The 26,728-nt window shown below is 39.1% G+C and overlaps 1 protein-coding gene across 1 annotated transcript; it reads left to right on the top strand.

Annotated features, from left to right (window-relative positions):
* The first annotated feature begins 9,649 nt into the window (after positions 1-9,649).
* TMEM106B (transmembrane protein 106B) lies at positions 9,650-26,475 on the top strand. Its single transcript, XM_063152184.1, has 8 exons — positions 9,650-9,734; positions 12,866-13,087; positions 15,765-15,828; positions 17,152-17,311; positions 18,105-18,245; positions 18,355-18,404; positions 19,947-20,000; positions 20,734-26,475. Exons 2-8 carry the CDS (start codon positions 12,868-12,870, stop codon positions 20,870-20,872), a joined length of 828 nt encoding a protein of 275 aa, XP_063008254.1. The 5' UTR covers positions 9,650-9,734; positions 12,866-12,867; the 3' UTR covers positions 20,873-26,475.
* Positions 26,476-26,728: the final 253 nt, after the last annotated feature.

Raw genomic sequence — 26,728 nt, forward strand, 5'->3', positions numbered from 1 at the left:
CCTCCCCATAAGCTCTGTGATAATCTTGTTTCTTGCGTTCTTTGTTCTTTCAGCAACAAATTTCTGGTTGAACCTCTTCAAGGCCATGCTTCAGAGGTTCCTTCAGTGGGCATCAGTCAGTGTCCAAAGGACCCCTGTATTTCTTATTGCCTTGCTATCTCCTCTTCCTCAGTGTTGCTGTACTGGTGTTTAATGCTCCTCTTGCTTCTTGTCCTTGTTTTTTAAGGTAACTGGTTATTGGCTAGATATCCTTGCCCAACAGAGTCCACCTATCCTTATCCTGGCATGTCCTCTCTGAAGAACATTATTCTTCTCACAGAGCATGAAATTACATGAATGAAAATCAAATCAGCAGACTGGGAAAATGTAAGCCAGCTTTTTCCATATGTTTAAATTAAATTGAGAGATAAAATCTTCTTGCTCTTCACGCTTGCTAACAGAAATGTCCAAACAACATTATTTTGCACATAAACATTCTCAGAAACACAGATTTCAGTGACTGTGTTACATCAGTGAAATCTTCACACTTTCAAAATAAGCTGCGAACTCCTCAATTCATAAAATCTGTCCTTCAAGCATTTAGTTTTCCCCACACTTTCCAAACAACCTAATCAGTAATTATATATATGTTAAACATGCTCACCTCTAAGCTTTATTTTCTCATGGTCTAATCTAGGCCAATTCATGTCATCCACTCTGCTGTTTGCCTTATGCACAAATATAAATGTACAGTTTCCTTTGAATGTTCAGGCTACCTGTATTTGGTTCTAATTGCAAACAAGTTAGCTATTAATTTAATTACTTGTAATTAGTGAAAGGGTATTTTTACCATGGCTAAAACCTTCCTCAGACTTCATACAAAAGTTATACAGCTGTTTTTCAATTCACAACTGACATAAATTATTTCTATTTTAGATTTTCCAGTTATGATGACACTATTTAGGATATGTATACACATGGGAAACTGGTTGTTAAAAGATTATGGGGCACACAACATACTAAACATCTAGAAATGAAGGGCACAGTTAGATTTTCTTACTCTTAATGATTGTTGCTTTATCTGAGACACCAAACCTTAAGCTGCAGGTTTATAATCCTGTTACTGGATCCTTTGCTAAGACAACACTTAAGGTCAACCAAAGCTGTGAGGCTCATAGCTGCAAGACAAAATGGAAATTCACTAATCTATTTTTAGCAACAAATTCATATTATTTGTGGCGTCTACAACTCAAAAAAGGAAGGAAAATGTAGAGGTTAATTTTTGAAAGACATAGCAACAGACATGCAATCAATTATGAATGAATAACACTCTATCTAGAATCAGAGATCTGTACTATGTACATATTGAAATAAGCATGATTCCCTGGGAAAAAAAAGATAAAAGTTTAATCTTTAAGAAACTAAAGTGTGTATTCTTCAAATCTCCACTGTGCCATACAACAACTAAAGCTTTCTCCTGTATCACCCAATAAAAAATACATGGATAGTTTAATATGGTATTATTGTGTTTAGAAATGGCATTGTTCTTTGTTGGAATGGAATTCTCTGCTTCCTTTAAAAATAATTAAATGATGTTGGGTATTACAGGAATGAATACACTGTCACTGTGTACTGACTAGAGACACTATTCTGTAGCAATGCATATTTTGTAAAAGGTCCATCTTGGCTGTATTGGGTTAGCGTGGCAAGGTTTTGGCAGTGGGAGAGGCTACAGGGGTGGCTTCTGTGAGAAGCTGACAAGGTTTTCCCCAGGTTTGCCAGAGCCCATGCCAGGCAACTCCAGTACAACCTGCTGTTGGACAATCAGTAATGATAGTATTGCTTCTGTGATAAGAAAAAATTAAATTATTGTGCAGATGTAATTGCCACCAGGGAAGTGGGGAGTAAGAATATGTGAGAACAGCTCTGCAGACACCAAGACCAGTGAAGGAGGAGGGGCAGGAGGTGCTCCAGGTGCCAGAGCTGGATTCCCCTGCAGCCCCTCGTGCAGCCCATGGTGAGACAGCTGTGCCCCACAGCCCACAGAGGATCACGGGCATGCAGAGATTCACCGACAGACTGTAGAGGAGCCCCACACCAGAGCAGATGGATGTCTGAGAGGCAAACCCATGGGAGACCCCTGCTGGAGCAAGAGCAAGATTTTCAATGCCCTGTCCAGTTGTGGAGGGATCTGACAGAATGGCTTTGGTGTGTATCTGGCATCCAGCCAGAGTCAACCCAGCACACTGGCTGAACTACTTTTGCAGTAAGATATCATGCAATGATAGCTTGATTAAATTATCAATAAAATATTTCAATGCACTTCTCATGACAGTAATGGAAAATATTTAATAGGATCCTATTTTGAAGAGCAAAAGTGGACAAAAATCAGACATAGCAAATTATACTTATTAAGATAATCACAATGCAATTATATGGTCATTTTTTCCATGACAAATTATTTTGACGGTCATGATATGTTAAAATATTAATTTCTAGTTCCATCTCTTCTATATGTATTCCATTAAAATACTGCAGAGTTTATTACAACAGAAATATGAACACTGTCTCTGATAGCACTTTGGCACAGTAAATATCAAATTATTATCAAAGTATTTTTCTAAAGAAATAAAATTAACTTTAGAGTAAAAACTTTAGCTGAACAGTTGCTTAAAACAGATTTATTTTCATTTGCCTTCACAAACTGTATGCAGTTTTTTAAAATAAACAAATATTTTCTAAGATAAAACCTTTAAGAGATGGACATGGGGGAAAAAAAGCGCTTTTGTTTATTAAATAAAGTATTAAAACGAAACCCTACCTGAGTGGACAAGAATGAAAAATTACCATTGCGATTATGTGGAAGACCCTGTTAAGAAGCAAGGGAATTCAGGGTGTTCCATTTCTAAGGCACAAATTTGTAAATCCCTTACAAAGCTTCTGCCTCTGTTCCAGACCATAATAAGCAAAAATTGTAATTGCTAGAAAGCTAAACCTCTAGAAATGTAAGTAACCTCTGTGAACTGGTTGCCTCTATCTATTTTCCAAGAAATAAAAACTCACATCTTCTGGCACCTTCACTTGGCAAACTTGCAGAAGAGGCTGAGTGGGGCTAGACATGACCACAATGACAAAACCATTACAGTGGTAGTGTTTTGAACAGCATTCCCAAAATTTCATAGCTGGCAGGCTACTACAATGTGATTTTAACAGTTGACCAAGCAGCTTATCATTTTGCTACAATAGGCAGGCTATCAAAGATGTCTTGACATATGCTACTGATAAACATGATATTTACTGCTGCAATGCATACAATAAAGAACACTTAAGCTAAAATGCCAGGAACAGGCTTTAGGCTGTATGTGAAATATTTTCCTCAATGTTATCTGTTCCCATTTTTGCTCCTGATGCTGCATCCTCTGTTATCTCTTACTTATCTGTTACAGGTACCATTTCTCATATTTTGTGGCTCAGAAAAGTACTTCATGTATCTGTAAGACCGATGCTATAATCAATATCTTTATATAAATAATAGAATAAACTGTGCAGAAGGTTGCACACATTGACTTTTGAGTCTTACAGTAGGTGGGAGATTCCTAAATGAAATATGGAGAACTCAATACCGGATTTCTCCAAAGGTGTTTCAGAAGAACACTATGGGAACTTTTTAAGTAAAAGTGGATTTTCTTGGCTCTGATCAACTTAAATAAAAAAAAATTAGTGAACTTGTGTATTTCTATTGCATTGTGACATACTGATTTTGTTGTTAGTGAAGTGAGTCATCATCACTCACACAAGTTTCCAACCACATGAAACTAGATCTTCTCAGAGGTTTATGTAACTCATACATACGTCATTACTTTTTGCAAATATGTGTTAAAAACATATTCTTTTTAAAACTTAAATAACTTTGAACGCTTAAAGGCCATATATTCCATTGGTGGTTGAAGTCTTCCCCTGAGGAGCTACACAATTTTAAAGGCCCCTCAGTAATAGGTTTAACTCTGCAGAAAGCCAGTTTGAATAAAGCTAGACAAGTCCTGCATTAGAAATAATAAAGATAGAATATCCTTGTTTGTACTTTCCTCCATCAGAAACTGCAGCACAGATCACATGTAAATTAGATGAGCCTCAGATCTATGGGAGCGCTCACTATAGTGTTTCTCTATGCCCTTATGCATGGCTGAAGGTGGCCACATCTGCCACCCAGTGCCACTCCTCTAAGGTAAAGAAAAATGGTTCTGCATGTAATTTATAAAAATCTTGTTCTGAAAGAAGCTATTCAAAAGCATTAAAAGTATAATCACAAGGACATTCACACAGTCAATCCAAAGATTTATTCTTTGTCTAGATCTCTGGACTGTTGTCAGTTTTAGTTTTTCCTCATCAATATTCAGCTAGTGTTTTTTCAAAAATAAAGGTGAGAATATGTAAACAGGAGAAGTAGGGGTCATTTTCCCCAGAAGGTGTAGGAAGCATGTATTGCAGCAAGCGTGACACAGCTCTTTACAGCCTCAGAGTTGTGGAGGAATGGGCAAAACCCATCTTCTTACCGAATGCAATCATCTTATTCAATTGTCAACTAATGCAGAATTTAAGGTTTGTGCACATGTGATGAACAAAGAGCAGCTGTAAAGTATACACAGCAGAAGACTGTGGAGTGTTGCAACACTGACAGCTACTTGTAGCTGTGAAATATATCAGAAACACATCGGTTATAAAATACTGCTTATGTTTTATTCATGAAAAATAACTCTGTGCTCAGGCCCCACCATCAGAAATTACAGAGCATTGAAAGTATCTGTGACAAATTGCACACAGTATAGTGTCTAAAATATTTACCATCGAATACCATTAAAAACAGCAATTCACAAGTACAGCTTATACTTTAGGAGGGGAAAAAAAGATGTTTCAAAACTGAACTTTTAGAAGTCTAAAATAAGACAGTGGAATATGTTTTTAAGATAGTATAAGATAGGATATCTTAGTTAGTATAAGATTTAATAGACATTAATATTAGAGGTTTTTTTTGTTTTGACCTGCCTGTGACTTTATCTGCCTTTCAATGATGGAACTTAGCATATTTTGCAGAACTGAAATTAAGTCACTGTTGCAAACCCTTATAAATCAGTCCAGTGCATCTTGGGACTAGGGTAACTTGCAAAAAAAAAAAAAAAACAAAACAAAAAAAAAAAAACAACAAACAAACAAAACAAAAAAAAACTGGAATAAAGGGTAAATTCACTAAAAATTAGGTTTCTTATTTGTGTCTGGTTAACTTGTATCTCTTTTCCAAAATTTTTTACTAAGAAAACTGTAATATAGGGAACGAACATTTTCTTTCAGGTGTCCTCATTAACTAGAGAGAAATTTAGGAAAAAACATGATCTTTACCACATGGCAGGATAAGCATTCCCTGGACTACTTAAGGTGGAGGAGGAACCCATTCCACACAAACAATTGTAACAGTTCTGCAAAGCCTGCTTTTCCTTATATACAAAACTCCCAGTGAAGTAATAATGAACCTAAAGTAATTACAGGAGCTCATAAGAATCTTCTCTACCACTATCAACAGACAAACAGACACAATCCCCCATTCTTTATACATTATATGAGATGAGTATTACAGTTTTCATAGTCTTTTATTTGTTTTGTTGTTTGTTTGTTGGTATTTCTGGACTTGGAGATTGCTTGCAGATAAAAAAGGGTTCTGTTCCCTTCAGCATTCAGACAGGATGCCATCCAATTCTAGCCTGCTAGGCTACAGGAAAACAAGGTTTACGCAATCTCTGTCTCTCTCTGTCCCAAGTTCCAAGCTTGAAAGCATCATAACCTTGAAAGCATCATCCAGCTTCAGTGGAGTTTGAGAGATAATATGGTTCACAGAAATTTCATAGAAATAGATAACCAAACAGGAGACACAAGGAACAGAACATTTAGGACCCAACATTAAACAACTTCCTATCCAGCCAGGAAATTTCTACAGATTTCCACTTCTGAGCATGGCAACCTGCTCTTTGCTGTCAAAATGTTCTGTAGTAGAAGATGTTAAGCATATGCAGCCATAACAAAAAATATCATTTAGGTAAATAATAGCCAACCAGGAAGAAACTCTGCAGAAAAACAGGCTTAATCACCTTCAATATTCACAGAATTAGTAGCTTATATTCCTAAAGGATGAAATAAATGTGGACAGCCTGAAGTTTTTTCAGATAACCAATGTTAGTCAATTGCTATTCATCTTAGGAGAAAATTAGAAGTAAATATAATTCTTCACTGGTATTTCAAGGGTCTAAGTCTCTTGCTCACAGGACCTGGGAGGCTGCACACTGGTGCAATCAGCTCCTTTATGGATTGCTAACTCCAGACCTTTCAAGGCCTTGACTCACTTATCATATCCCAGCCACAAAACTCAACTTGAAAGCAGATTCATTGCTTGGATTTCTTTACTGATGTACTATCAGAAGTATAAATTGCACTCCTTTTGTGATCTATGAGAACTAAGAGCTCATATTACTTGCAGCTGTCCCATAACTCAGTCCAAAGGTAATGATTCCAGCTTCTCTCCTTCTGCCATCTGAGTATTTCTGTTTATACCCTTCCTACTAGCACCAGTACTGCATGCTACCCCTCTACTATGTATTTTGAACTGATTAATTGCTGTGTTTCTGTTTAAGTATGCAATCCTCATCTAGATATAATTTATTCAGTTCATGCAATATTGGATATTGTACATTCTGTATCTCTTTACTGCAAAATACTCTTTCATAATCACAGGAACCCTGGCTTGATTATCCTGACCTCGGTCTCATTTCAGTAACATTTTAAGTTAAATAATATATTTAAGCTTAAATATGTTATTGACATTTAAATAGCATATTTAAGCCCTGCTTCTAAGTTTTACATCTTCTTACCACATATTTTTCTTTTTTTTTCCCCAAGACTATTCATTCAGTGTGATACTTTGTATTATTGTTTATTATGTTTTCCTTGAATGATTTTAACTTATACCAAATAAATTATATTCAAGGTGACCTTGAGGATTTATGGCTGAGCTTGATCCTTACAGTGTTTCCATTTCTCTTTCTACAATGCTATCTTTAACATGTACTTTCAAAGTGAAAATAACACAAAGCAAACAGATAGTCAGAGATATGTTCCCTTTCATCATGACAGCTGTAAAGAGATAAAAACCCCAAACCATTCTGTTTGTGTCAAAACTATGGAGGAAGGGCTCTACCAAGTAGTAAGTGTTTAACCAGAAACATGTCTGTTTCCTACAGAATGGAGAACTATCTCTAAAGCCCGTACTGATTTCAACTATTGCTTCTATCATGGCAGGGGAAAAACTCTGTCCAGCAGTCTTATAATATCCTTGCCTGCATGGAGCCTTATAAGTAAGTTTGAGAGCTGGAAGCATTGGATAAAAAATACTGCAGTTTAAGGTGCAAAATTCTAATTTGATAAAGAATCTCCATGCTAATTACAATTTACCAGTAATATTTCTCTTGAAAAAATTTACCAGTAATATTTCACTTGAAAATTTAGTTGCCAGATCTCGGTGGGACCTCTCAAAGCTACTCCAAAAACCTTTTTTCTCAACCTTTTCTGGCACATCCCCTGTTGTGTGATGATTCAGGTCAATGTGATTGGCTACCACTACTATTTAAAACAACGTGAAAGGCAAAGATTTGGTGCTTACTTTCTGTTTTTACTGTTGAAAGCTATGAATATTTTTCACAGTGCATTTTGTGCTCCCTGGATCAATGCACAGTTGAGGCAGATCCAAAAGCTAATAGCCAGTGAAATTACTAGCTAGACCTGAGCATTCCAAATTTGGGATTTGCTGATGTTTTAAAGTGAGATACAAGCCCCATATTGATCCTGAGCATGCCAGGCACCTGTTCAAGGTATCTGACATGTACTGCTTTGTAGTTAAGAACTCACAAAATACCATGGTCAATATTGCTGTACAATGGGTATCTCAGGAACCTTGAACAGTCATGGGCCAAAGATTCAGGTGGAGATCTACCAGAAGGACGTGGAACATGCCAGCTTTTGCTAATATTGCCAGGAGCTTGACCATGCCTGGCTAGATAAGTAGAGCCAAGCCAGCTGTGATGCAGGACTCACCATTACTTGAACTGGATAAATGAAAGCTAGAGGCTGCTGCAAGCCAAGACTTCTAAAACTCCCAGAAAACAACAAGTTCCAAGGATTATGAGAATAAATGGGCTGGCATTAGCCTGGTTAAAAATAAAGGAAGATTTTTTTTTTTTTCTCTAACCACATGCTTGGCTGGGAAAAAGTTCTTTTCTGTGCTGATCCTATGCTGGTCCCACTACCAGATGCTGTGCACACCACAGGCAGATGGCCTCAGAGCTGCACCTGCTCTGGGTGGCTGCTGGAGGCAGCCTGTCTCCTCCCAGCCTCTGGAGCAGCCTGGCACCCTGCCCCAGCCTCATGATCACCCCAAGAGTCATAAGAACCTCTCTTCCTCATTCTCTCCCTCGAACCCTGACCCTGTGCTTGTCCTTGCACTGCAATACATGGTGTGAATCACAGAATTATCCCCAGCCTGATTCATTCCTGCGGCTGGGTCAAGATTCCCAAACCAGGCAGAGCTTCTGCCTGCTTTCCTTCTGAGTTGTGTGCCCTGTGCACAGATCTCATCCCTTTGGTGCTCACACATCCCCACGAAGTTGTCTGGAGCATTTCCAAGGACAGCAGGTAATGGTTGAACAAGAGGCAGACCCATGAAATGAAGCCATCACAACTTATTTCCAACGCACTTCATCTTGCTCTGGCAAATCTTTGGGAGAATATCTCATGTCCATGCCCTGATAAACATCCTCTGTACGAGCAACTTTGTATAATGTACAACATTGTATAATGTACAAACTGCACTTGCTTCGGGCACCTCTTCGTGCTGTCTTGCCACCGCTTTACTCCCATGAGCATCTCCTTTCTCCCGGAGCACAAGGGGGCGAGGAACTTCCACCAGAGCTACCGAAGGGGACACAGAAAATAGCGATGGTGCCTCACAAGGCACCACGAAGCTGAGGACAGAAGGAGGGGGCGCTCATAGCTGCGGGCAGCACGGCAAACTAGAAACAGGACGAGAGAACACGGGTTTAACCTGACCGGGGGTTAGGCTGTACATTAGGAAGAATTTCTTCACAGAACGGGTGATTAGGTACTGGAATGGACTGTCCTGGAAGGCACTGGAGTTACTGTCTCTGGAGGTGTTTAGGGAAAGACTGGACATGACCCTTGGGGCCGTGGTCTAATTCACACCGTGGTTCGGTCGTAGGTTGGACTTGACAATCTTAGAGGGTTTTTCCAGTCTAGATGATTCTGTGAATAGGATTCTGAACGCCGGGAACCAAGGAAATTCCGGATGGGATCCCTCCGTCCCCTTTAGACTCTCTGCCGCAAAGCGGGAATGTGCGATCTTCCTATTCCCATTTCCCCGACCTTTGGTCCCACTCCCGGATACGGGATCGCCCCGCACCCCTCGGGAGGGCGGTGTAAGAGCCATTCCCGAGCCTTGGGCCACCTGTTCCTCGGCACGGCCAGGAGCGCAGCCCCCGCCGGCTCCGCCCGCGGCCGGGCGGGACGGGACGGGCCCGGCTCCGCCCCGCGGCTGCGCACACGCCCGATCCGGGGCTCGGCGCCGGCAGCTGCGTCGCTCGCGGAGCCTCCGGTTCTGCCGCTGTGCCGTGCCCGGCCCGGCCCGCGGAGCCGCGCCGCAGGTGGGGACGGGAGCGCGTTCCGCTCCGCGCCGGGCGGGGGCTGCGGGGCTGTGCGCCGGGCGGGGGGCGCTGCGGCCGCCCCTGGGCCTCGGCGGGGCCTGGGTAGGCCCGCGGCGGCCGGGGGGGGGGGGGGGGGGGGGGGCCGGGGGCCTGAGCTGGGCCGGCCTTGCCTTGCCTGGCCTGGCCTGGCCTTGCCTGGCCTTGCCTTGTCCCTTGCCCTGCCGTGCCCTGCCCTGCCCCTGCCCCAGGACGGCTCCTGCGCCAAGACCACCCCAGGCCGAGCGGGGACCGGGGGCTGGCCGGACAGCTCAGCAGCAGCCGAGCTCGCCGGGCCTTGGTCCAAGCCTGCCGGCTGTAAACTTCGCCATGTTTGTGAGAGCAGCTGGCGCTGACGGACGAGAAAATCCCTAAACCCCAGGATTTTTGAGTCCTGTATTTTGGCTGCGCCCGCCTTACCGCTCAGGCGGTGTCCGAGGCGCGGCTCTGTGGCGGGGTCGGGGGAGGCAGCGCTGGTCGTGCCCAGCCGAGCTGGCCGAGCCTGTGCTGCCAAGTCACTGCCTTGCCCTGCCGCGGCCTCCGCCTCGCAGGAGCTGCCGATGCTCGCGGTTAACGCGCAGCTCATGGGGCAGACGGTGGTTGCCATTCGAAATCTTTCGCTGTATTGAAAAAGAAGTAGGTTTGTAATCTCAAGTTTATACGTGTGCATATAAAGGGTAAGAACAACAGCCTAACTTGCTGGAGAAGTATAACAATTTAATTTGACTCTGTGAAGTTCCACTGAGTTTATAAACAAAGTAGTTTCCTATACGCTTGCATGCAGCTCAGGATGTGGCGGTTCAGTCTGTCTTGTGACGCTGTTTGGTTTTTTTGTCCACCTACTATTGTGCTGCAGTGCACGGCAAATTGAAGGGTGCGGTCGTAAACAAAAGCCACTTGTCACATTTTTAATTTACCGAAGCCGTTTTAACAAACTGTGAATTCACGGAAATCCCAGCTGAGTTCGAGGGGATTGTACCATCAGTTGCAAGGGAGACTGCACCAAAGCAGAGCTGACAGCATGGAAGCTGTGACATACGGAGATGTTATATTGTCGGAGTTACTGCTGTTTAGCCTCTAAGTGCTGGATAAAAGATCAAGGTGTTTTTGATTTGTGGTCAACTGTAACAAGGTTCAGGCTTGGCTAGGGGATAAAGCATGTTGGTGAATCTAATTTTGCTTGAAGATGGTTCTGTGTTTTCCTGTTTGTGAACTGAGATGTTTCTCCCTGATCTCTGGCACCATTAAATTCAATTATTGAAGCGCAGGTACAGTTGGCATTGAAGGATGCACCTGCTTTAGTACTTTAATTCAAGTAAAGGATGCGCTCTTGAAAAAGATCCCAGTCAGCCTTGCCTGCTTCACTTTGGTTCATGTCACAGTGTGATCAGGGAGTGTGTGAACTTTTCCTTCTGGAAGGAGCTAAAACTAGAAGGTGCATTTCAGTTGTCAGTGGGTGTTGGATGAAGTGGTGGCAGAACAGCACGATCCCTGAGCTTCCAGATCTGTAATTGTGACAGCTATTGCCTAAGCTTCAGGACTCAGGTTCCGTAGCTTGAGGGCTGTAGGTCAGCTGCAAGGAGAAAAGTAAACAAAAACCCCATGTGAAATAATTGTCAACAGTGTCAACAGCTTTTTCATGATTTTTTTTTTCCATAGCTCAGTAGTTTTAATTTTCAGTTCAACAATTTCCATTATTGAATGGCTCCTAAACTTGGAGTATTTAAAAAGTGCTGTAGCAGCAGAAGGGTAAATAGCTTTCCTGCTTGTAAGGGTTTAATGACATAAGTGGAAAAAATAATCCCGCATATTTGCTAGGGCAGTAACTGGGACTGGTTGGCATTTATTGACTTACTTTCCTTTTCCCACATTCACCTAGGCTTTGTGGCAATGTAATGAATTAATGTTGTGTTTGCATTGTCAATCAGTATTGAGGTGTTTCTGTTCTGTCTTGAGTAGTTGGTTTAAAATCTTCTGACTTATCTTTCTCTTTTCATCTTCCTTCTAGGGCTTCCTTTTAGTGAATGAGCATGATAATTCCTAGCTGCCACTCTAAAAATACCTATTAATGGACAAAAAAAAAAAACCAAACAGTGAAGTTTTGCATATTCTTTTTTAATCAATTGATTGATCAATTGATTAGTCAGTCAGTTTTGATCAAAAAACTGATTGAGTGATTGCTGTCTCTGTGTGTTAAGTAACCAAAATGGGTTATGTGGATCAGCTGAACAACTAAGTGCCATTGCTGTAGAGGTTTATTTTTTATTTTCTTGGAGGTTTTTTCCCACATGCTCCAAACTGGAGTGTTTCTGCTTACTGCACTTTTTCACAGACTTTAGTTTCAAATGTTCTGTGTTTCAAGATATTTTCAGTGTCATGGCTGAAAAGGTACAGTAATGAGGAAAAATTAAAATACAGACAGGTAACAAAAATGTTTTTGTGAGTGATACTCTTTTTTAAGCAGGTCTTTTTAAATGCTGTATATTGGCAGCTGCTATGTTTAAGTAACTCCCATTTTTCACTTGACCTCCCTGGGAACTGGTCCTCTTTTGAATTAAAGGGAGGCATCAGTTTAAATACCAGGTGATCTATATTTGTAGCTTGGAAACTAACAGCCAATCCTATGTTCTCAAAACAAGTCCAGGCTGTAAAATTTACTAAAATTGGGTCTGGCGTGTGTAGAATTTACTCAAAATTGCTTTCTATGGCCCAGCATTGATTTTGGTTTTTTTTTTAATACAAAGATTAGTGTGTTGTGTTAAGGCCTGTACAGTAACAATCCTTTGAGAAGCTGTTGCAGCTTTTGCCTGCAGTTGTACTGTTCTAACTTTAAAGCCTCTCACTGACCCCCTTTCATCCTGTGCATATTGGGGAATCTGAACAAAGCTCCCAGTTAATTCAGGTTCTTTACAGTTTGGGATTGACTCCAGCTTGACCAGGCCTTAGTGCTTTGTGGATCCTAAGGAGTCTGACCAAAGGAGAACTGAGCCTTGTCAGACTGTGGCCACACACTAACAGTTACTTGGTGCAGAGGAATAAATGCAAGCCATGTTTGAATCATTGTCCCTGAAAACATCCTTCTGCCTTTGTTTTAGACATGGGAAAATCGCTTTCTCACCTGCCTATGCATACGTGCAAGGAAGATGGCTATGATGGAAGCTCAGTGTCTGATAACGTGAGGAATGGTTTAGTTCATTCGGAAGTGCACAATGAGGACAGCAGATGTGGAGATGTGTCGCAGTTTCCCTATGTGGAATTTACAGGAAGGGACAGTGTCACCTGCCCAACCTGCCAGGGAACAGGGAGAATTCCACGAGGTAAGTTTCTTTGTTTATTATTTTATTTTTTTTAACCTATAAATTTACATCATAACCATATGCAGTTGTAATAATGCATAACAAATAGCTTTTCAAGTCAAGATGAAGTTTTGTAGTCTTTTTGACTTTTTTTTCAGCACTAAGCATTTTGTTACTCTAGATGAATGTAACAAATTGGGTCAACTCTTACACCTTGGCTGTTACAACTTGGATCTCCTATTGTCTGTACAATGCAACTGTTTCTTCCTCCTCAGCTTTGAATCCACCCATAACCCTAGGTCTTGCAAGTTAAATTAGCAAACCATTAGTTTCATGACATTTTATTGCATTTTTTGCTTTTGACTACCTATTCTAAACTATTTGAATCAATATATAAATGCAAAAATGGTTGCAAATTCAGAGATGGAAAAGTAGACCTGGGCTGCAGCGCCTCTTCCTGATTTATAGTGAATTCTTTTGCCCTCACTGCTGCCAGTGTCTCTTGTTTTCCTTTACCCTGCTTTTGTCCCACTGGTGCTTGCTAGGTGGATAATTCCAGCTTGGAGTTGAAAATATATAGGTTCTTTGGCTGCCTTGGAAAGGAGTAGGCTACACAGCATTAGTCTCCATACCTAACTGTTTTGTTTGCTTTGCCCTCATCCTTTACTTTTCCTCTTGGTAAAACATGTTGCTTTGTTATGCTTCTGTCCTAAATGAAAAGCTCCCTCAATATTTATGAAGAGACTAGTGGAAGGAGAAGATGGGATATCTGAAACCTGGCAGAATGAGAGCCAAGTGGGCCAAGGCACAGCATTTTGCTTCAGCTGTGAGATTTTCCCTTTGACTGGGGAAGAGCTGATGACATGATTTCATGTTAGAATTTCCTTTGCCAGACCTCTTACCCAAAATAGATTATTGGGTGTAAAAGCTCTTGGAACTGATTTTGAGCAGCTGCTCAGGAAACTTGAGTGATGTCTGTGCCATGTTATCCTTCTACGTGTGCTTCAGTGGGATTAGGTTATGGCACAGCTCACACACACTTGTGTCTCACCTTTGTAGAAGGACCAGGGAGCACAGAATATTTCAGTGGTTGCAAATACCACAGGAGATTTGTGTTTTAGCTGTTAAACTTTCTACTAAAATGTATTCTTGGAGTACCTCTGAATTAATCAAATTTCACGCCTAGAAAAGCTATGAAATTAAAAATTGCCTTAGCCAGAAAAGGTAAAAAAGTTTGTTCTGTTAACTCGTTAACTTGAAATACTTGTTAATATCAATAGCACGTTTTACTCAAAGTGCAGAAATAGCCAAATTTCCATGTTCAAAAGCTTCTTATTTTCACTGTAGAATCCTTGGATGCAGTACTTAAATAAATGTTAGTTAATTATTTTATTAAAGATTTTGCAGTAACTATAAAAACATGCACGTTGTGTATACATTCTAATGAAATAATGTGGTTGAACTTAAAATGAGTTATTAGAGCTAAGAGGATTGTGTTTGTAATCATTCCTTAGTATTTTAGAGAAGAAAAAATGTCACGTTTTGGGGTCATTTGAGGAGAGAGGGGAAAAATTAAGAATGACAGCATGACTAGTAGGACTGTGATATGATGGCTAAACTATAATAAATCCATGAAATTACGTTTTGTTACTTGAACAGCTTTAGTTTTTAGTATAATGTATGAAAGGATTACTGTGATATTTTCTTATGAAGTAGAGATGAAAATGTGTTTTAAATCAGTAGAGGCTGTTTAGAATGTTGATGTTTTGCGTGCTACTGTATGCTTGGTTAGCATGTTTTGCTTAGCTTAGTGATTCAGCATGGACTCATTGCCAAGTGCTTGGTTAGCTAAGTGATGATTTGATCAAATTCTGCACTTGGCTTAAAAATTGCAAATTTGGCCTTGAGGCCTCTGTTCTCATACAGTTCCACAAAAAACAGCAAAAAAAACTGGCAGATGTAGTACACATATTTTTAACTACTCATCTGTGCATGAGCTCTTTACTTCTGCTGTTAAAAAATAAACCCTATAAAAATGCTGTCCAGTGACATAAGTTTCATGGAGAAATTCCAGTAGATATCTATTTTGACTCCCAGGGTGCTCATCAGCACCATGATAAGTATGGTTTTATATACTTCTGATTTCCAGAATGCAGTGTGTGCATAGCTTGTGTTGCCCAGATCACCTGTATTGTTAGCTTTGGTTGTTTCAGTTTGGGCTTGTTGTTTGTTGGGCTTTTTTAACCAAAACTAACTTCTGCTTTTTCAGAAGAGTACATGCAGAATGCCTTCTGTATCAGTTCTTACTGCCCAAGCTTCTGAACGTTTTGTCCCATGAGTTCATATGGTCTGGCATAAATAGCTCAGAGCTGTTCTGCATCTCTTTTTCTACAGGAAGTGGTGCCAGAGGAAATACTGCCTCTGGTCATGTGTGCAGCACAGAGGCAGAATTTATTGCTGCTTTGGTCCTTGTGGACTTGGTGTTTTTTCATCTTGATGTTGTGTAAGCCATGCTCTATTTCAGAAAGTGACATCAGCTACAGTAGCATTCGACCTGGGTCCTTATCTGGAATTTAAATGTTTGTCTTTAGTGTTTATTCTTTGGTGCCACTAAGTTGTAACGGTTACTCTTTGTTTAAAAGAGCTTCAACAACACTTATTCTTTGTTTAAATTCTGAAAGGGTGTTTTTGTTTCCAGGGCAGGAAAATCAGCTGGTAGCCTTAATTCCATACAGTGATCAAAGACTGAGGCCAAGAAGAACGTAAGTCAATAGTTGTTTGTGATACCTGAATCTACAGTTAATTATTCTCTTCTAGTTAAAATTCAACAATTCAAAGGGAAGAAGAATCAAGCAAAAAATTACTGGAATGCTTTCTTGCATTCATTATTGGAAGAACAGGGCTTGTGAGTAATATCAGCCTTAACCTCTAACTCTTGGTGAGTTATTTATTAACAGGTGTGCATACTTCCATCACAATACATCTTGGCTAAGTAAGTCCAAAGCTAAGGAGTACTGTATGACCTATCCATGTTTACAGTAATGATGTGAGCAGGTCTTAATCTCTGTAACATCCTAATTGATCTAAGCAGATCTTCACTGTTAGAGTTTGAGTTAATCAGTAGCGTCTTTGAGCCACTGCTACAAAATAGGTCACCTTCAATTAATTAGCAGCATTCTGGTTTTTGCACTAGAACAATCAACAATTTATGATACATAATTATATTTAATTTTACCATAGCATAACAGCCTATTTAATTTTTTTTTCTAGGATCTGCTTAGGGGGGTTCACTACAATCCTCAGGGCTTCTTGTTCTGACATGTTTTGGTTTTTACTTCTTTTTTTCTTTTTAATGTTTTGATATTTTTGTAGTAAACAGAAATGAGTGCCAGGTAAAAGAAATATATTAGCTTCACGTGATACTATTCTGGATAATGTATCTGATGTAATGGTAGTACAAATATGGGACATATTACTTTACTGTTCAAATCTTGACAAAATTGGAGCTGAAGTAGATCCTTTTATTTGTGGAGGGTTTTTTATTATCTCTCACACCACTACCAGCCCCCCACCCTCCTATGCACACACACACACAGCCACACCCACACAAACACACCCTTTTCTATTAGCTTAATTGTGAATTTCCTGCTCCTTAGCTGCAGTCCTGACACTTTCCCTGGAAGTCAGGATTCTCTGTCATAAGAGCTTTATTTGTGTTCTGGGTGGTTTTTGTGAGACTTCCACAAAATGATGGAAGTTGTGCTATAAATAAATGTTAAGAGGAAGTGAATTTGTTTCAAAGCACATAAATATTTACTTCTTCTGTTTTTCTTTGCAAGTTACAATTGCTGGGGTAACCACATGATTTGAAATGTGGTTTCTGATATTTATGCAAGAGTAACAACTGTTTAAAACATAGCTGTGAAGTGCAGCATAGGTTTTTTTTTCCTTTTTTGAAGCTAATGGAAGCTAGAAATAGACTGAATTAATTGTATTCACTAGTCCTGCTCCTTATCACTTAAAATAGCATGTCATTGTTTTTTAATGTGCTTTTGACTCTGAATTGTCCTTTTTTTCTCCTCCAGAAAGCTCTATGTGACTGCTTCTGTAACTGTGTGTTTGCTGCTCTCTGGGCTGGCTGTATTTTTCTTGTTTCCTCGCTCGATTGATGTTCAGTACATTGGTGTGAAGTCAGTTTATGTCACTTACGAACAGGAAAGGCGGATAATCTATCTCAATATTACGGTACGTCTGACTTTTTGGGTGTTTGGAATGCATGAATGCAACAGGAGATAATGCTTTGAAAGTTTAATGTAGAAACTGTGGTCTGGCTGAAAAGCTTAGTTGGTGCCTTAAGAGCTAGAGTCAGTGACCAGTTTGAAAAATGTAACTGAGCCTGCTGGGGCTGGTTCCTCTAGCTGTAACTAATAGAGATGTAGTTGCAAGCTGACACTGGGTATTTTGTTTTCAAGGGAACAGTAACTTTGGAGTTCTCAGTGTTACTTCTGGAATATGTCTGAATTGTAGTGTGTGTATGTAGGAATGCTGTTTGCTATTGCCCTGGTATTTTGCCTCTGTCAGAGTTGGTGTCGAGGAAAAATACTTTTTTATCCACCTTAAAACTTAAGAGGAGCTCTTCCCACATAGTTCTTGATTTCTTCGTAATGACCTTCATACAGGTTTGCCTAAAGACTTTTGGTGGAGTTCTTAATTTTAAATGAAGCAAAGCTATCATGGGAGAAAGAAGTCCTTTGATAGCTAAATTTCCTGGAAGGAATAATTGAGGATAGGAAGAAATGCAGTATCTTAAGTGGAGGGTTGTTACCACGAAAGTTGTGCAGAATTTTATGTTACTCAATATTTTCACTAAACAAACTCAGAAGTGATGGTGACCCTGCTCCTGTCTGCAGTCCTCACAGGCAGGAAAATCTGCTTGCAGAATGTCTGATATTACTGTCCCATGCACAAGATTCAAAATGCTTGCTCATGGAGATACACAGAATGGATAAGTGTTACTGTTTGGTGTTTGTTTTTTCAGAACACACTTAATATAACGAATAACAACTACTACTCTGTTGAAGTGGCAAATATCACAGCCCAAGTTCAGTTTTCAAAAACAGTTATTGGCAAAGCACGGTTAAACAACATCACCAACATTGGTCCACTGGATATGAAACAGGTAAGTAGCTTAGGCTTTCACAGTTAAACATGTGTTAATCTTCATATATAAACCTACTTAGCGGTGTTTTCATTGATTTTTTTTATTGTAGTTTTTTTTTTTTTTTTAGATTGATTATATGGTGCCCACAGTCATACAAGATGAAATGAGCTACATGTAGTAAGTGTACTCACTTTTAAATATCACATGGATCTTATTAAAAGTTGCAGTGCTGTTAAAAACAACTTTTTCCAAAGTGAGCAGGAATCTGTTTGAAGAGATGCTGGGGCATTTTCTTTAAGTTTAGTAGTACTGAAAGATAGGCAAACCACAATTGCTTGATTAGTTTCATATAGTGGCTTGCTGTACCTGGCTATATACCCTTTAAATGGTATCTCTCTTATGGTATTTTAGGGATTGGTGCTAGTTAGGACTGCTGCTTTAGGGGTGGAAGTGCAGGTGTGTTCCCCTAACAAGTTCTCTAGTAACTTTCCCACAATTTTCTCTGCAGTAGAAGGACATTTGTATTTAATGGTATACAAATTAGAGGCTTCTCTTCACATGTTGTGTATATAGTAAGCAGTGTTTACAGCCTGCCCTTTGAGTGGCTTTATTCATAGCTCCTGAAAGTTCATTTGTCCAACAGACAAATTATCTCTTGGTCACAAACCCCAGTTTTAGTTCTCTTGCACTGAAATTCAGACTGAACAGAAAGAGTTAACTATTGAGGCTTCAGGTCTGTGTGCAGTTCTAGTGGATGCCAGCCTCTTTGGGATGGGAGAAAACCTTGTTGCTTTCAATTGTTGAAATAAAGTGAAATACATGTGAAATGCTGAAAGGCACAGACTTCAACAGAAAATGTAGAACCTCTGTCACCTTTTAAAATTCTGTAAGTTAGCTTTATGTAAACAAAGAATCTTATGAATCTGCTCACACTTTGGATGCATGAGGAATAAATAAACTTCATAAATAGCCTTCATAGAGCTCATTATAATGCTGTATTTTCTTACAATTTGGATAAGTTGAGTTCACTGACTCTTTATATTTTATTTTTCTTGGTTCAGGAGGAAAGAATGACTAAGGCATGTAAATATTGGTAGGCTGGCTGCCAAGCAGTCTTGCTGCAGTGATCACGTACTTTTCATTCTAGAGCTGATAAATTTGTGACCAAGAGCAATGATTTACGAAGCAGGGATTAAAAATATGCACTTACATGGTGCTCTTTATGGCTGGTATGTAGGCATGTGTCAGAAAATGAAAGTCTGAAAAGGGTATTTTGCAAGAGAACAATAACCTTGACTTTGGAATATCTGTATGTTGCTTAAAGGTTATTTTGCGTAATATAGAAGTGGATGAGTTCAAAAAATAGGTGACAAAGTGATCCTGACTGGGCTGTAAATGTGGTGGCTCAGATTAACCTTGGTTAGCTTCTGGAAGATGGAATGAACGCTTTCTTAGGACGCTTCTGTTGTGTCCTCAGCATGACATGAAAGCAAACACTTGTGAAGACAGTACTTGTGAAAGACTGTGTATGTAGCAGTGGTCCAGGTACAGTCACTGTGATACAGTCACTGGCAAATTACTCTGTTGCCATTGCCAGCAACTCTGTAGTCTCTATATATAGACAGCAGAATTTCCAGTTGAAGCCAGAAGTCTTGCTTTTCAGATAATTACCCTAGAAAAGTTTGATATCAATCTAACAATTGTTCTTCTTTTTTGCAGTGACTTCTGTACTTTACCATCTATCAAAGTACATAACATAGTAGTGATGATGCAGTAAGTATGGTAGTCTTCTTATGTGTGAGAAACAACTTCAGAAGCCATGTAATTCTCATTAAAATAATACTCACATATTTAATCCAAAAGGTTTTGCATCATAAAAATAATGAAGTCAACTTGCTTTTTTAGTGCAGTAGCTTTATAGTTACAAAAAGTGAACTGTGTCTTTTGACAGGTTCTGGTGGTGTAAAGACTGGATTGACAATCATTGTTACTGTATCTGCTGTGCAGCTGGGCTGTAGCCATGGAGCTACTGATGTCTCAAAAAATTTAAAATTACTTTGTGTATCAGCCATGATTCAAAACTTGCTGAGAACTTTGGTCTTGAAGGAGTTTATAGTTTTAGTACTCTGTCAGAGACTGCTTTGTGACGGTGTTTTTTTGTGACTTAGCATACATTTCAGAATGGTGGGGTCCTTTGTTGGTGAGGGAATGGGGCATGTCTTTACAGTATGGCTTGTAGTTTGTTTAATCATTTACTTTCTTATCACAAACAAGAAATATTATTTGTAATGGTAGATTTTACAAGTAAACCTCAGCTTTAGCATCTTTAGGAAAAGGAACCAGATGTCTGTCATGGAGAAAATCTATAGTGGTAAATCAGTAATGTTCTTAAATGTATTTAAAACATGTTTTGTTCCAAAACCTTTTCCTTAATAACTCTAGTAATATAAACACAGTGATTTTTAGAATAGGAAACTCAAAATCTCTTCTCTTCTGTCTTTTTAAGAGTGACAGTGACAACCTCGTACTTAGGCCACCCTGAGCAAATATCCCAGGAGAGATACCAGTATGTGGACTGTGGAGGAAACACGACCTACCAGCTGGGCCAGTCAGAATATTTAAATGTCCTTCAGCCTCCACAGTAAAAGCACCTGTTGGTTGGTGTGGAATGACTGCAGTTGGTGCTTGCAGAGATCCTTTGGACAGAACTGGAGTTCCATGGAGCAGAGAGTACATGTGATGTACAGCATAGCAAACGTGGAGATCTGTACACTTTAGATGCAAGGAGGGAAAGGTGCAAATTGTAAATAGGTGCACTTGTTAAATGTTGTGTTTTCCCCTTCTGTTTGCTTTCTGTTACTGCAAGCACTTCTGTCAAGTTGTGTGGTGGGGGGGAGAGGGGGAATATCAGATTCTTGAACAGAACTGAGACTTTTCCTTACGGTGTGGTACATCAACTTAGAGTAACTGTGTGTATGTCTGTGTTTAGGTGAAATGTGTCACTAATGAGCATTTTTAAAAAGTAATACTCATAAATTTTCAGTTTATACTTCAGTTCTTGATATTTGACTATTGAAAACAGAATGTTACTACTTAAATAACAAGATTACTTTGAGGTGTCTGGGTATGAAATTTCTAGTAGTGACCCAGTGGTAGTAGCTCTTTATTTTGGGATTCTACACTTTATTTGCTATCCATGATTACAGGTGACATGCAGTCTATGAAAGCCAGGAAAGCTCTCTTGGATGACACTATAGTTGAATGTCCAGTTTCTAGAATCTGGCATCTTTTCATTCATATTCCCTCTTGGTACCAATGGGATGTTATGAGGAGAATATGTATTGTTAGATTTAAAGCTGGGTTTAAAAACTAAACAAGAAACAACCTCCACAACAATTACTGACAAAAGAAAAATACAAGACTCTAGAAAACAAACAAGACTTTACCAGTCTGTTTTTTAGTAAGCTTTTTAGAACAGGAATTCAAATCAAGATTGCGCAGCTGGAACTAGGTGGGAAACTTTGAACATGGGTTTGGAGAGCTTGGTGTAAATTTTTGTGATTTTTACTGTTTTAATATATTCTGTACCTAAGCAACTTTTAAGTGTTACTACATTGGGTTGTGTTCATTTCTGGCACAGGCTCAGCAAGCAAATTCTGTAGTTGTCTGTACCTCCAGAGCACTCAACGGTCACATCCAAGTTCTGTAAGGGAAGATGAAGCAATTCTTTCTGTAGGAGTACAGGCTGATGCAATTGTGAGATGACTGACTGACAGCACAAAATAGTTTCTGTAGCACAGTTTGCACATGCCAATTTCTGGGGTAATTGTCAATCATGATGATTATAAACTTTGAGTCCAAAGTTGTTTGACTCCTAAAGGCTGACTGTTCTGAGGGTTAACTTTTTAATTAGCCTCAATCAGGATTGTTTTATTTCTGAATTAGGTGAGATGCAGCTGTAAGAAAGTGCTATTGAAACTATTGCATTGTAATGGAAAATGTATTTTTTAAAATAGGTATTACTGATTTTGTGCTGCCTATCTCCTGGAAATAAGCTACACAAAATGAATTGGCAATAAACACAATAGAAAAAGGCTTCTGGGTAACTTGCCACTAACAATCTCTGATGCTCCAGTACTTCAGTGAAGATACATGTCTACATTATTCTCTTCTTTGCTGGCCTCTCTTAGATGGACCTAAGGGGTTGGGTGGGGAAAAAATGTGGGTGATGTAAGACTGATTTAAGAGACATTAATAACCATAATAAACCCCTCCCCCATCCTCTATGTCAATTGCTCTGAGCCCTTACTCTAGAGTCTATGAAAACCTTTGGAACCTCAACTGTCATATAGTTGTTGTCATATATCAGTTTCGTGTAGTTGTTGATAAGATGAAGACTTCATCTTTTGCCTTTAGAGAACTTCTGTAACTGGAGTAGTCAGTTGAGATGACTTATTGTAGTTAGATTCTGAAGGTTATTCTTGCTTTTGGGCCCTTAAAAGTAAACATTCTTTATTACAGCTCACAGTCATGAGGGAAACTAGTCCACAACTGACTCACCTTTCTAGAGTTTAGGTGAGGTTCAGTCCTGTAGCTGCTAAAATGCATTTATAAGCTTGTCTGATAGCCTGCAAAGATACAGGTGATAACTAAAGACCAAGAGAGTGGAGAGCTGGCTGGAAGCAGAGAGGTGAACTCATGATAGCTGGTGTAGAAATATATGCTGATAAGAGCAAGCAGGGAGAGAATTCTGGTTTAAATATATCAGAACTGAAGTCTGCCAGCCAGTGATACAGGCTCTTTTCCTCTAGGCTTAAATATCTACACACTGGAGTGTTATTTTTGTTTGGGGGTTGTTTGTGGATTTTGAAATAGAAAAAGAAGAAAACAGCTGTAGGCAGATAGTAATATTGATTTAAAACAAATTTTTCTTCCAAGGATGAAAAGTAATCTAAAATAACTGGAATAGCACAATGATCAAATTATTTGGTGACAATAGTGAATGCTGCTTTTGCACAAGCATGGCAGGGGGAAGTTACACTTTATGCAGTGTTGAGACTCAAACTGGCTTTTGAAATTTTGGTGTACTTGTTGAGCTAAATCAATACTTAAATCTGTGATTGTTAACCTTGCATGAAGTGCTTGGAATTCTCTGATTTAAATTAAATAATTGAGTGGAGTTATTCTTTCCATGTATGTGTCAGAAGAGGATAAAACTCAGTTTATTTCATCTAGAATATCTAAACATCAATTTGTGATAGACTTACTGAATGATGAAGAGTTCTCATCTTAAGAAACAAACTGTGGATTAAAAATCCCACTGAATTCACAAATTAAGTCAGTAATGGGAGAATAAAAGGCTGAAGGTTCTAAGAGCTAGAATTCCCTTGCACAGCTGTCAGCATATTACTAACCAAATAAGGCAAGTATTTCAATTTATCTACTGATTTTAATATAGCATTTCATCAGATAAACAGGTAAACATCTGTGTGAATATTTAACTTGTACTTGCTTTATATGACCAAGCTTGGAAACATGCTAAGGGAGCAAGGGAACTCACTATTAACTTTTATAACTTTGTAAACAAGGTATCAGTATAGATCCAAGTGCCAGACCTTTTGTTTTTCACATTCATTTTATCCTGATCTTAAAATAAAAAAGGCAAATCTTTCAGTTCAGTTGTAAATCAATAAATACAATTCTCTCTAGAAAGTCGAATTGAAAAAGTAAAACTTTTTCCTGTTTTTTTCTTTTGTGTGTCTTCTGAAGTGATTCATATTTCTCTTGTAACTTCCTCTGGTCTTCAAACACTATCAATACCTTTATGCTGATATTGCAGTGTGTTTATTTCTAGTAGAATTCTTTTCACTTGAATACTTTGTAGCAATTCCTTTGCCAATTCCTGTTGCACTTTAAAATGGAAGCTCTGATAGTTATTTCTTAAAACAGTAAGAAATATAGTCTGGATGTTGCATTGTAATGGCACTATTGAAAATCAGCTTAATGTATTCTGTTTAAAATATCTATAAAATTTCAAAAATACAACTGAAGTATGGAACACTTAAATGCATTAAAATGTTAACTATTTGACCATTGGAGAACAAAATTATTGTACACTTCAAATATACTGCTTTTAAAATATAAGAATTAATAAATAACCATCCAAGATCCAAACGATCAAAGATCTAATAATCAAATATCTATTTGGAGAGTTTTAAAGAGAAGCACTCTTATTAAAAGATGAAATAACTGACATTCCTGAATTCCTGGTGTGGGAAAAAGCCTGTAGAAGTTCATTCATAATTTCTTTACTCATCTCAATGTCATAGAGATGGTTGCTTAATTCCTAATATTTTGTGAAGACAAACCATAAGTATCTTTTTCTTCTGTGGTGTAACTTTGAAGTTCTTTATGCACTTCTGATGTGTGCATGACCTTGATATTAACATTGTAGTGTTTATATTTTGCCGGCCTGGTGTTGGCAGATTTGAGTACATGTTTTAGTTGACTTTGCTTCAAGTTGTCCTTGCAGTTCTGCAAATGAATATATTTTTTCATAGTAGTGCATTGCAAACATGCCTAGGCTTTTCAGCATGTGGTTTATAAAGGGAACCATTTAAACACCATACCTCTGAGTGCTTGGATTGAACCATGAGGGTCTTTAACCTGACTGAAGAGCGGTGCCCTCATGATGGAAAGGATAGTGCTTGGAGTGGTATGAGAGAAATTTCTATATTCAGGGAGTGTCAAAAGAGAAATAGTGTTATTTCTTATTCAGCATTTAAGGTTTCCCTTTTTTTTTTTCTCCTTTTTTTGAGGGGTGGTAGTTGCGGTTTTGTTTTTCTTCCCACCCCCTAATCTGTAGCAAGACATCTGTCTGTTCCCTTCTGAAATGGGTGACTTGTTCCAGAGTTGGGCAGCTGCAGGAAGCTTCACGTCAGCTGAAGTGCGCTTGTAGAGTTAAGAGATGAGAAAGACCAGTAATGGCACCTCTAAGAACTAAATTTTTTACTTGCCTGTTTAACAAAATGCCACAACCCTAGTAATGCTTCCAGGCTTTTCACTACTGAAAGGGAAGGATAAATAAAGCAAGTGCAACCAATATACTTTAGCAATGGACTACTTGCAACCAGCAAAATATTTGTTAGTGATGGCCCTGGTCACACCTAAAAGTCTCATTTTTTTTCCTTTTGGCCCAGGGAAGGAGGAGGAATAGATCTCAGCCAAAAGATGTGGGAACAATTATGTGGCAGTGGCAAACACCCAGGGTTTGTTCCACTTAAAAGTCACCTTCCTATTTTGTTTAGCTCTGGAATTGTGATCATTATCAGAGGGGTGTTTTGGGGTAGTTCTACTACCTACAGCTTTTGCCATGTAAATCTGCTTTTCCATGGGTAGGCAGGCCAGGAAAACCAGTCTGGCATGGGATCTGCACACTTGGTGTGGAGAGCCCTCCGGTCTAGTGGGAGTAACATCCTGATCCTCATACTCTCCTCCAGCCATCACAAGGGTCCTACAACTTGGATGCATGTGTTTCCTGGGGACTGGAACTGCTTTTGCTTTGCATGGGCAGGGATGTTTAGTACCACACATGTAAGTGTATTCTGGTGCCTGAGTATTTTGGGTCTGACTGACTGTGATTTAGTTCTTTTGTTTGTTTTAAGGAAGCAAATTTAACTGCTGTTAACATCCAATGTACAGAGTGTGCATATAATAGCTTGAGATATGTATAGAAATACTAATGAGTGATAACTATTTTTGTAACTTAAGATGTTCTTGTAAGTGTGTAGCAAACAATCTATCCAGTAAAGCATGATAAAAACTCTAGAAGTCAAAGAGTATTTTGGAATGACATGTAGGACACAGAAGCTATGTTAATGTAAGCTAACTGGGGCACAAGGGATCTTGTTATTCAGAGGTTCAAAATCTGGACCTAACTTCATTATGAATATGTTTCTAGGCAGGATTGTTTGACTCAAAGAATGATATTAAATTTTCTATTTAAAAAGCTTGGATCACGTATATTTTTTTTAACTGACTTAGTATTTTTCTCCCCTTCTTTCCTGTCTCCCACAGGTTTTCTCTCTATCTCACCATATTTTTCCACTAGCTTTTATGTATTTTCAAGGATATGACTTCAATTTTTGTAACTTGGCATTCCATGATGTGAAGACTTTGCAATCTACTTTTTTTATACTATGTTTTATTGTGTTAAGTCTGTAATAAACTTGAGTATCTGAAAGCTGAACACCATATGTGAATGAATTAGTGTTGTCTCACTAAGCTACTGAAGTAACTGAGTCCAGACTTGGGCTGTTGTGATGGTTTGGCACCTGCCACCAGGTGAGCCCCCACGCCATTGCTCATATGCTCTTCCCTCTCAGTAGAATGGTAGAAAGAACTGGGACAAGCAAGAAAAACTGGGAAAAGCAAGAAAACTTGGCTCAGGATGAAGACATTTTAATACGAGAAGCACAGCTGTGTTCACAAGCAAAACAAAT

The sequence above is a fragment of the Melospiza melodia genome, chromosome 1 (genome assembly GCF_035770615.1).
Source record: "Melospiza melodia melodia isolate bMelMel2 chromosome 1, bMelMel2.pri, whole genome shotgun sequence".
NCBI classification, from domain to species: Eukaryota; Metazoa; Chordata; class Aves; order Passeriformes; family Passerellidae; genus Melospiza; species Melospiza melodia.